General features: G+C 36.8%; 1 protein-coding gene across 2 annotated transcripts in view; it reads right to left on the bottom strand.

Annotated features, from left to right (window-relative positions):
* The window catches only part of rgs12a (regulator of G protein signaling 12a), a 43,762-nt gene that overhangs the window by 26,873 nt on the left and 4,591 nt on the right, over positions 1 to 12,298 (bottom strand). For both annotated transcript variants that reach the window (XM_039659507.2, XM_039659506.2), the window contains exon 3: positions 10,290 to 10,391. In XM_039659507.2, the coding sequence (XP_039515441.2) occupies positions 10,290 to 10,391 (102 nt within the window). The remainder of the gene's footprint in view (positions 1 to 10,289; positions 10,392 to 12,298) is intronic.

The following is a 12,298-nucleotide window of genomic DNA, read 5'->3' on the forward strand; positions in this document are numbered from 1 at the left end:
TAACAGTCAGCTTTTGATATCTAAGGGCCCTTTCACACCTACCTTGTTTGGTCCAGACTTTCGGACTTTTCAGGCTACGTTTACACAAAGCGAAACGAATATTTAGAGAAACTCTCCATTTTCAATAATAACATCGCGCACACACCCGCATAAATACGCCGTCGAGCGCCATCATATCTATGCCAAACCTATGGGCGGCAGTGTAGGGAGAAGGATAAAGCCATGCAAGCCAATCAGAATCCTCAGAATCGACAAGAGAGAACCTAAAACGTCGTTTCTCCCAGTTGACACGACAACACATAAACGGCGTTTTCAGAAATCTCCACTTTCGCCGGAGTTTTTAGAAATATTCGTTTTCTGTGATAAAAAACGGGTTTTGGTATAAATGAGAGGCCAAACCGCAGGGAAATATCTGCGTTTTCCCTTTGTGTAAACGGGGCCTCAGTTTGGTCCGAATCAAAATTATAGGTGTGAAACCTCCCCCGGAACAGATGAAATTTGGTCTGACGAAAAGACCGGATCAAACTGAACAAAGATTTGGTTCGTTTCTGGTGTGAAAGCATTTCTGTGTGGTTCGGACTTTCAGACCTTTTACAGGAAGTTCTGGTGGTTCCCAAAAAGCCGAAAAAACAGAAGGTGGCAGGAGAAATGAGCCGTGTAGCACATGGGGAGATGAGGAGATGAGGTTTTTTAATTGAAGTATCGTCTGATGACATAATGAGAAGTCAACTTGCAATCTTCTCCTCTTTTCCTGTCAGCGACGATAAAATGTTCTCACTACGAGGACGTTCATTTGCCGAATTTGATCTATTGTATAGTTGGTGCTGCAGCTAATTATGCCGTAACAATAATATAGTTGCAACGATATGCGTCTGTTCGTTCATGTTGTCAAAGTTACCCGGCGAATTGACAACACGCTGACGTCAGACGCACGTCCATTTACTAAACCAATCAATGTCAAGATAGATGATGGCGACAGGACGTAAGTATGTCACGTAAAGTTCTATTTTTTCGCATTATTGCAGTGTGAAACCAAACCAAAACTTTCTGAAAGTATAAAATGTATCAAAACATGAACTTTGGTTCAGACTTTCAGGTGTGAAAACACCCCGAAGGTCATTGTACTATAAAAACATCCTGTACGTTTTAGAACTCAAAACTTCCTTGTTAGTCCAAATGCAGCTTTTATTGAAACCAAGCTCAGAAAACCACTCATTTCAGATATTGTCACATTATTACATCATAGGAAAGACCGTCTTTGAAGAAGAAAATCAACGCCCACTTCTACATAGTTGCCTCTTTAGCCCTGCTAACTGATTCACGTCATGTAAGAGTAAATAAGAGACGGAAACAAACACATGATTGCTCCAGCAACAAAAACATAAAGATGCCTTTGAAGATTACAAAACGTTGAGCAGTGCCAAGTTGTGCATTGCATTGCCATCCTTGTAATCCTAACATTAAGAAAGCGTGCATGAAGTCCCAGTCAGATCGCATCAGGAAGACACAATTGGTTTCTTTGTTTCTGTCAAATCTGAAAATATTTACACAGTGCCACATTTGCATCTGTGATTTGCACAGGATAAACATCTCTCCGCTCCTTTGTTTAAGTGCAAGTCCTGGAGGAAAAGCGTCCATCATCATCTAAGCTTAACCCATGACCCCACCCAAAAACACTTTCAAACGTTCCCTCCTTCCTCCCTCTCTTTGTACCGAACCAGCGGTCTTTCAAACTGAAACCTAACACTCATAATTATATGCGGGTAGATCTCTTTCCTGACAAATATAGTTCCCTGTGACCAAGTGTATACCCACCAACTGCTTTCAAAGCAGTCGTCGAGTATTGGAAGGAGACGACCTGTTATATGACCGAGGCAGGCATGGGAATAAAGGAAAAATAGTGAGCTGCCTATCTAGACAGCATGTTAAAGGGGTTCCATATTTAGGTATGCTGGATTCTAAGATCAATTAAACTTAAATTTCAATCAAGGAACAAATATCTATTTTAAAACAATATATTAATGTTTTTTGTTTTTTTTTGTATTTTTTGCTGTCTTACAGGGGAGCTATGCACAATATTAAAACTCATGGTCCATGTCAGCAGAGGTAGCTCTAAGGTTACTTTTATAAAGTGCTGATTTGAAAATGTTAATAATGAGGGGTAATAAGCTGCTGTAAATTACTGCTAAATGGCTCAAACAGGAAAAACAGAGCTGAGCTAAAGAGAGAAAATTAGCCTCCTGGCTGCGTCCAAAACAACAACAAAAAGAAATGCAAGGCAAGCATAAGAAAATCTGTGTTCAACCCACATCAAAGTCAAACAAAACCAAACCTTTAACCAGAACCAGAGCAGAGCTTCTTTCATCTGAATTGTCTTAAAACAATTAGTTACCAATGAGCAACAATGGTGCATGTCCATTTGAGCCAGACACTCCTCAAAAGCTTTCATGTGATTCTTTATTGTGTTACACCCTGTCTACACCAGACACAATGCAACTATGGACATTTTCGGTGTAGACTGTGTTATTGTCACATGCACCAGCTCGTGGGTGAAGGAGAAGTCTGTAGAGCAGCAGGTGGACACAGTGAATGCAGGTGGAAGCGATCAGGGTGCTGGCCTTGGTGTTCATTTCACACAGAAAATAATCATTTTTTCCATGCACGTGCCTAAACTCACTATTTATTCATCGCAATGTCTATCTGAGCAGTGCTTCTCAATCAGGGACCCACATTAAACTTCCAAAAGGTCCACAGGATGACTTTAATTAGTAAATAAATTATTATTAATTAGGGCTGTTAAACGATTAATCACGGTTATCCAAAATAAAAGTTTGTGTTTACATAATATATGTATATAAATACACACACACATGCTTGTATATATGTAAGAAATATTTTCATGTATATAGATTTTTATATAATTTAAATAATATTTTTTTCTTAAATATACAAGCATGTGTGTGTATTTATATACAAAATAATTATACACAGTGCACCCATTATGTAAACACAAACTTTTAGTTTGGATGCGATTGATCGTTTGACAGCTCTATTATTAATATATTAACAAACACTATCCAACTTGTAATGTCATGTATATAGACCAAATGCTTTTTATTATATATCCACACAGGAAGGAGATGACAATAAAAACCACTCGACTTGATCTAAATTAAAATGCATTTTAATCTAATTTCAACCGGTTTTCCCTATTCGCATAGGATTAGAAAGATTATTTAAACTTTACAGTTATAGTTATCTTTATAGTTTTCATCCTTGGTGTGAACGGCCATTTCAAGCGAAATCAGGTCAAAGGAAACATTTCTGTTGGACAGAGGAATAATCACATAGGCTGTGGTTTTGGGTTACCAGACCTGGGAGCACAGGGAGGACACGCATCTAGAGAGAGAAAACATCGCCCTTTAGCAGAACAGGTGGCCTTTGCTCAAAGAATCAGAAATGCTGTCAAACCACATGGAAAAAGGACAAATACTAGCAAATCATCCAAGAAGAATGAATACCAAGTGCAGACTTGTTTCAAAGGATAGGACATGTTTTGCCTCATCTGGGAGTGCATCTTTGAATGTTACAGTAAGTCATGATGGTGACCTCATGGATAATTGTTATATCTAGTACCGGTAAACACATAAAAATTAAAGAAAGAACAACAAGTAAAGCAATGGTATTTTACATAGGTATTACCAAAGAGCGTGAAAGTGAATACACTTGGAGAAGTGTTGACAGACCGCGGCGCTTAAGGCTATATTTAACATAGCAGTTTCAGTGTAGAAGACCAACCCAGAGGAACAAGAGGAAAGTCCAGCTGAGAAATCCTGCATTGATGTCATCTGTTTCAACTTTCAAGTATGGTTTACCTAAAGTTTACGAAGTATAACGATTTCACCAAACATTTCAGGGAGTTACTCCAACATTGACCAAAACATTCCAATGCAAGACCACACGCACAAATGAAACACTTGAATTTCGAACAAATATCTATTCTAAATATATTCATAAACAATCCGTATGCATAGAGTCCTATCCAGAACAGATGCAGTGACTTCAGGAGGGAACTTACAGTAGAGTGAAGAGTCAATGTTGGCTCCATTCGTAAGTATTATTAGTCCTCAGGGCTCCTGTAGACACCCAGTGTAAACAAGCATGTCCATTCAGCCGCACGCTCTGTGTGTTCACAGGATGAAGCTGAAGTGAATGTGTCTATCTTCCAGTTCTGAGTTCCAGCTCTTTCCCTGCATTCAGACTGTCTGACTTTCCCTCCTCCCGTCTCCTTTCACTCTGCGCTTCAGACGGATTCCTCCTCCCACTAACTCCGCTAGCAATAAATCCTCACTCTCTTAGACCTACCGAAAACAACTTTCATGTCATGTTCATTTGAGAACAAACTCAAAATGTTTAAGTTTAAAATTTGAGGCGTGTTGTCTTTTTCACTTGCGTAATGTTTTCTGAGGAGTTCTAATGACCTATGGGGAAAGCTCTGATAAATTGTTTGACAGACAGGAACTTCCAGATGAGTTGTGTGGGTGTGTAAAGAGTCGGGTCAGTTGGAAATCAAGCAGGAATACAGTAAATTGAATTGAATTACTAAGAGTATAACTAGACACTCCTTTCAGAGATTCTCATTAGTTAATAGTGGGCTGCAGAAAAGGTTTCTAAATTTGAACTTTCTCAACTTTTTTGTCACATTATGGAGCATGACTTTCGCAAACCTTTGCGATTCCATTAGTGGATCTGCATCGGTCGCTGACGCAACCCTCTAAACTGTCAGTAAAGGTGCAGTCACATTAACGAAATGTGACATTTTCAATTGGCAAAAAAGTTGTATTCTCTATCATCAAAAGTGTAGCGATGTAAAAAGCAAAGTTCACGCAGAAGTCACTTTCAAACCAAGCAGCTTTCTGTTGGTCAATGGGGCAAATCTGCATCAACCCATTTCCAAATCTGCATGGGGAAATCTTTCACCCTCACGCAAAATTCATAATTGCATGGATTTCTAATTTGAAATGACTGGATTTTAAACATTTACTGAACAACAGTACATGTAAACGTACCTTAAAACTGGTACGCAACATGCTAAAATAAATTTCCTTGGATAAAAAAAAATAAATAAATTTTGTTTAGAGTGTTGCGTCAGCAAGGGCGTAGATTACGCGGGGGACGCGGGGGACGTGTCCCCCCCACATTTTATAAAATGTAAACTAACCCACCCTAACCTAAAAGTCAAGAACTGTAAGTTGTAATGTGGTATCCGAATTTTGTTGCTCATTGTCATTGATGAATGACTTTGCCTAATTTTCTGCCATTATCTAACTTATTTGCTTGAATCATGCAGCGTTGCACTTGACTTGTAACATGTGTACATGATGTTTACCATATAATAAGGTAACACTTTACAATTAGATTAAAAAGTTTGTAGACAAACGTTAAGTTTTCTTTAAAAAGCCTAACCAGAAAGTTTGAAGAAGTTTTAAAAGCATGAAGTTTGAATGTTTTCAATATGAATGACAGTTTTGGTTAAGTAAGACAGACAGACAGACAGACAGATAGACAGATGGACGGATGGACGGATGGATGGATGGATGGATGGATGGATGGATGGATAGATAGATAACTAATGAAACCTTATTGTAAAGTGTTACCATTCAATATAAATGCAGTATGCAATTTATAGGGTTCAATAATATTATTGCACTAATTTAATGTTTTTTTTCTTCTTCTGTGTTGTCAAGATTGATCAAGAAACAGGGAGCCTAGGGTTGTCAGGTCAGAAAGAGGATGACACTCAAAAAAAAAAAGAAAGTTCACAGGTGAAAAGTAATAGACTGGCTTTTAAAAAAAGCTTGAATCATGCAGTGTTGTACTTGTAACATGTGTACATGATGTTTACCATATAATAAGGTAACACTTTACAATTTGATTAAAAAAGTTTGTAGACAAACGTTAAGTTTTCTTTAAAAAGCCTAACCAGAAAGTTTGAAGAAGTTTTAAAAGCATGAAGTTTGAATGTTTTCAATATGAAAGACAGTTTTGGTTAAGTAAAACAGATAGATAGATAGATAGATAGATAGATAGATGGATGGATGGATGGATGGATGGATGGATGGATGGATGGATGGATGGATGGATGGATGGATGGATGGATGGATGGATGGATGGATGGATGGATGGATGGATGGATAGATGGATAGATGGATAGATACATAGATACATAGATACATAGATAGATAGATAGATAGATAGATAGATAGATAGATAGATAGATAGATAGATAGATAACTAATGGAACCTTATTGTAATGTGTTACCATTCAATATAAATGCAGTATGCTATAGTAAAAAAAAAGGTATAATGCTTGACATTCTTTCCCCCTCACTTTTGAAATGATTGCTACGCCCCTGTGCGTCAGGTACAAACAAAGAAAAAAAATTCTTAATATAAATTACCATATAGACTCACTATTATGTAATGAGTGCATTAATTGAGCAACAATGTTATCACATATAAAACCAAACCATTAAAACCGCTATAAAACCAAACCAATCTCTGTTACCTTAAATTATATTTTTCTCTGTAAAGCTGCTTTGAAATTGGGGGGGGATTGAGGGTAGTTACAGCATCTACCAGCAGGGGCTAAAGAAACTTTGATCCCTTGGATGTCTCACATCAGGGGTGTCCAAACTCGGTCCTGGGGGGGGTCACTGTCCTGCAGAGTTTAGCTCCAACTTGCCTCAAAACAGCTGCCTGGGAGTTTCTAGACATTAGGTGTGTTTAATTGGGGTTGGAGCTGAACTCTGCAGGACAGTGGCTCTTCAGGAGCAGGATCGGACACCCGTGCATACTACTTAGCATAGAGCGGAGGATGGACAATTGAATGGTACCAGTTAGGACTTTATCATAAAAACTATTATCAGATGCTACACAATTGTATGTAGTTGCTGGTGATAGTTTTATAGCACATGGTAGATTTATTTCCCGAGGAATGGGGATTTACAATAGCTGTAAGTTTGTATCATATCTATGATGGAAGAATTTTTTGGCAGAAAATCCATCCAGGACTGATTTCTGACCATTTCTCTTCCAAAAAGCTATTAACAGATAAATAGCTTAAAGAATATAGTTCCACCTATATGAGTGACTGATAAGGAAAATTGTAGTTCCAGTGTTCCAATATTGAACCTTCCTTTTCCTAAGTGAGACAGGATCATCTTTCCAGAGTCTTTATGTGAGACGCAATACATTTTCATTCATGCATTTGGTAGACGCATTTATCCAAAGCGACTTTCATTGCATTTCAACACTTTTTTTTTTAAACATTCTTATCAGTGGTTTGCTTTCCCTGGGAATCAAACCCATGACCTTGGCGTTGCAAGCAGATTGAGCTACAGAAAAGCATATAGCGATAGAGTTTCACATACTGGGTTACAACACAAACCCTTTGTTTTCGCAGGACTCTACAACACACTTTATCAGTCAATAGAGGCAGTAACAGTATTTTATACAGTATGCTGTCGTGTACTGGAAGCAGCATCAAGACTAGAGCTGCCAAAATGCTCTACAGCTTAATCAAGATGCCTGGCTCAGTCTTATGCCCGGTGCACATTGTATGATTTTGGGCTGTCCCAGACGAAAGATGACCAATCTTGGCGATTTCTGTGGTCGTCCAAAACGCTGGTCCTACGTTGTACAGGGAGAGAAGTTCAAAGACGGCCATTGTCACGCGACCAAAGATAGACTCTGATAACTTTCTGGGTGTCAGAAACTTAGCATGATCATCTCACAGTGACTAACTAACCAATTATTGACTATTGACTAACTAATAAAAAAATGCAACATGAATTGGCATATTGATCAACGCAACATGCCGCTAACTTAAACCTACTGTACCTCAAGCTCCTTTTCCAATATGGCATGCCAAGTTGGCCTCTTTTCCCTAGCCATGATGACCACCGCCATATTCTCCTCTTTCACTTCCCTCTTTTTTTTTCAGTGCAGATAAAAACCACAATTGGAAAAGTGCGATTCATCTTACTTTATTTGTTTACCACCAGCGCATGCTGATGACGTTTAATTCTTCTATACTAACTTACTTCAAGCCGATTCAATAGGTGTCATCATCATACCGTCTACATGCATACCCAACTTTATTAGATCCATGCCGAACATTGTGATTTCTAATGATCTTATGGGATTGCTGAAATCCAATTTAGGCATTAGTGCTAAGAGAAATGCTGTCTGAGGAGTGGACGCTGTCCAAACTCACATTTACTTTATAAAACAGACAAGTGTAAGGTGGAGTACTTCCTCCTTTGCTGATATCAGGTACAGATCTGACTGAGAGTTGCATCAAACACTGAATTTGCATTCTATAAGTGTACAGAAGAGATTGCTGAAGCAAAGTTACAATCCATCAATGACTGAAATTAGATTGAACAAGAGAAAAAAAATGAAACTGCAATCATATGGTCACTGTCAATGTTTTGATATTTCGACTATGTAAAAAACACATTTTCTGACATTAAAAAACAGGAGTTTGTTGCAGCTCCTTTAGTTTAGCACAAAACTGCTGAGTACATTGCTGAAATGAACTGAATGGCCTTTCATTTAGATGTTATCTAGCAACAAAAAAACATGCTTAGACCAAGCATTTTCCAACCAAACAAGCCTCTCCATTTCACATCCCCTCCCTCTCGCTCTTGTTCTCCTGGTGAGCAACAGAGTGACTGATGTTCTCATAACCACACTTTCCAGTCTGCCTGACCACCAGAGGGGCATTAGGTCCGTGAAAAAGTCTGCCTCAAGTTCCAGGAAAAGCCAAAGGGAAATCCTACTCCTCTCAGATTCCACACTTGGAGAGGTGACAAACCTATTCCAGCTTCAATCCTCAAGAAATGTACCAGTTAAAACTTCACATGACTCATTAGTGCACACAAAATAATATTGAAGTCAAGTCAAGTCAAGTCACATTTATTTATATAGCGCTTTTCACAATACAGATTGTATCAAAGCAGCTTCACAGTGATACTGTAACATGAAAGTAGTACAACACAGATCAATAATATTGCTAAACACTAAATAACCCCAACTGAGCAAGCCAAAAGCAAGGCGACAGGTATGAAAAGGTATGAAATGTACTCATCAGTCTGTCTACTGAGTACATAGTATTCAACCTCGCAACAGCTCCCCCAAAAAACAAAAATGGCCATCATTTGCTCACCCTTTAGTCATTCCAAACTGGTATGTTGTTATTTTCGACAAACAAATGAGAAAAACACCAAATGGCACCACAGAAGTAGTGCATTTGACTAAAGTTCAAAACTTTGGGGTTAGTAAGATAAAAATAATAATAACAATAAAGGCTTTTATTCTACAAGGAAGCATGAAATTGATCAAAAGTGACAGTAAAGATATTTTATGATGTTAAAAAAATATTTAAAATAAAAGTCATTCTTTTGAACCGTCTATTCATCAAAGAATAACACTGATAAATGGTTCTTAAACAGAAAATCGGCATATTAGAATGATTTTTGAAAGATCATGTGACACTGAAGACTATAGAAATTATGTTGAAAATTCAGCTTTGCATCACAGGAACAAATTACATTTTAAAATATATTTAAACAGAAACCAGTTATTTTAAATTATAATAATATTTCAAAATATTTCAATATTTTGGTGGCCTTATTTCAATATTTTTTTTTCCTAGTTTTCTAAGCCCATATGATAGCTTTATTTGACAAACAGACTGAAATTGTATTATTCCTAAAATTTTTGCTTTCCACTGGACCCTTTAAATTAAATAATACAATTAAGGTAGTGACAGATGGGAAGATACAAATTTAAGGCTTTGTTCATCACACAAAGCTGCTGCATGATAATAATGTAGTAAGGGTTGAAACTCAAAGTAATGTGTGATTTCAGTCGGCCCAGAAAGGGTTCTTTACATTTGAGAGAGGATACTAATGGTACCATCACTGTCATGCAGTGTGCCAAGTGTTATATAATAGTTTCATGATTATCCTTGTCTATTGAAAACAGAAAAAAACATGATTGTGCTTTAGAATAATGGAGCATTACAAAGAATACTATGCGTATTCAGAGTTTTTTTAAAGCAGGAATTAAAAACAGACTGACTGACCAGCCTATGTAACTAAAAACAAAACAAGACACACCTGTATCTCTGTTTTCATGCATCACTACTGCAGCAAATACAAAACTATGATATTACAGTGTGATGTGGGCATCTTAGCAAGGCATAAACTGCTAAAACTTACCTCAAGGTCATTAAGTGAATGAGCCAGACTGAGTCGTTTAGCTGGACCTGTTGGTTTTCGAACAGAGGAGCGTCCCCTTGTGAGTGCCCAAAATAAAGATCCCTGAGAGGACAAACATTAACTAGAGTTAATTACAATTCAGAGTTTCATAAAAGTGAAATGCAAATGTGAATAGGCTGGATCAAAAAATATTGATTTCTTGATTTTAAACGATTATCATTGAGGAATTGCTCAATCACTGTTTCAGTAGATCCTCAGAAATATTGCACATTGCACCTTTAAAACGTTATTATGCAAATTATTAACCACTTAACTGTCACCGTCCCACAGGTGGGACGTTTGCCACTATATTTTTAAAACAATAATATCTTAGTAAATACCTTAAATAATATTGACAAACTATATATCATTTGAAAGCTTACAATCTCTAGTTTCCATTTTTGGTGACTGATTTTCAAAATATATTACAGAGGAGCCATAATTTATCAATATAAAACAAGAATATTTTCATACTCATAAGGCGTGTTCAGACCTTTATTTTAAAATAGCAGTAAACATGAAAAATCATGAAAAAATGGTAGATACCTCAGTTTGTTTTCATGCCAAAAGTTCAAAAGATAGAATCCATTCAATTATTTTGGAAAAAAAAGGTCTGAAAAGTTTGAAATATCATGAAAAAAATAATAAATTCACCATTTGTGACGTGTCAGCTAGCTATGACTTACATGCGTGTTCTTTGTATGTGTTTCTTAGAGGTTCAATTCATATCAAAATCTGCCAAACTTCCCATGCTACTTCTGAATAGGATCTCTACTTCAGAAATTGTATGAAAATTGTGAAAATAATGGTTCATATCACTCAAAACACGAATGGAAATGCAGGCGCCCTTATATGGGCAGTAATGGAGTCTGATTGTGCCCTAGTGAAAAAGTTTGGTACTGCGCTCAAACAAAATCTTACTGAAATCTCATTTTTTGAGATATCAACCTAAAATTTGAAACACAACTTGTTCAGATTTTTGGCTTTGATCTTTCTGACATTTTAGAGTAGCCCAGGTTTTGAAAATATATATTTTATGTAAAATATGAATAATTCATATTTTTACATTGTACATTTCCATAAACTCAAACTTCTATAACTTTTTTTCTGTTTCACTTTCTTAATTTATTTCACTTCTACAAAAATCTGCCAAATGTCTTCTTTAAAACAAGACCAATCATATGTCTATATTCCAAAGCATTCTTGAATTACAACCATTTATGTTCGAAATGTGCATTTTCATGTCTATTCAAAAAAAGGGGGGTGACAGTTAACAGGTTAAATCAAATGTTTAACTTAATTTATATATGAATACTCTTGTGTTTCATCTAAAAATTTCCAACTAAAATGAACTCAGAAGGATTAAACATGTCAGAGAGAGACAGATGACCCAGCAATAAATCATCTCAGTGAAAGGAAGGACATCATTTTCCTCTGTTCCTTTACGTGACTGACAAACTGTTGCTAGGTGACTCCCGACATTGTTAATAAAGCTAAAGCTGATCCATCCGGATTAATCATATTGAACTGCACTAATCAACCCAATAGCTCCATCTGCTGTGCCTGTTACTTGCAGCACCATCTGTTCCTTGAGCCATTGTATTAAGCCCTCTAACTTAGCATGGTGTCAATAAATCCACCACTGATGGGCAGACAGCAAAGATTGTCTAGTTCGATTCTCCTAACAGAGCTATGAACTACTTGAGAGAAGAAAAAATAATAGAAAAGTAAAAAACAATTGTGGGCAATCAGTAGAAAGGTTATTACAATTGTTGTAATTGTAAAGTTATTTTAGTGTATCACAAGGATCACTATTACAATACTTAAAGGGATAGTTCACCCACATTACCTCATGTTGTTCCAAACACTAGATATTCAACCATCTTCAGAACACAAATGAAAATCCTTTTGATGAAATCTGAGAGCTGACTAAAACAGTTTGTAAAAACAATCCATATCTGCGGTTTAGT

Source organism: Pimephales promelas, chromosome 1 (genome assembly GCF_988280905.1).
Source record: "Pimephales promelas chromosome 1, fPimPro1.hap1.1, whole genome shotgun sequence".
Classification (NCBI taxonomy): Eukaryota; Metazoa; Chordata; class Actinopteri; order Cypriniformes; family Leuciscidae; genus Pimephales; species Pimephales promelas.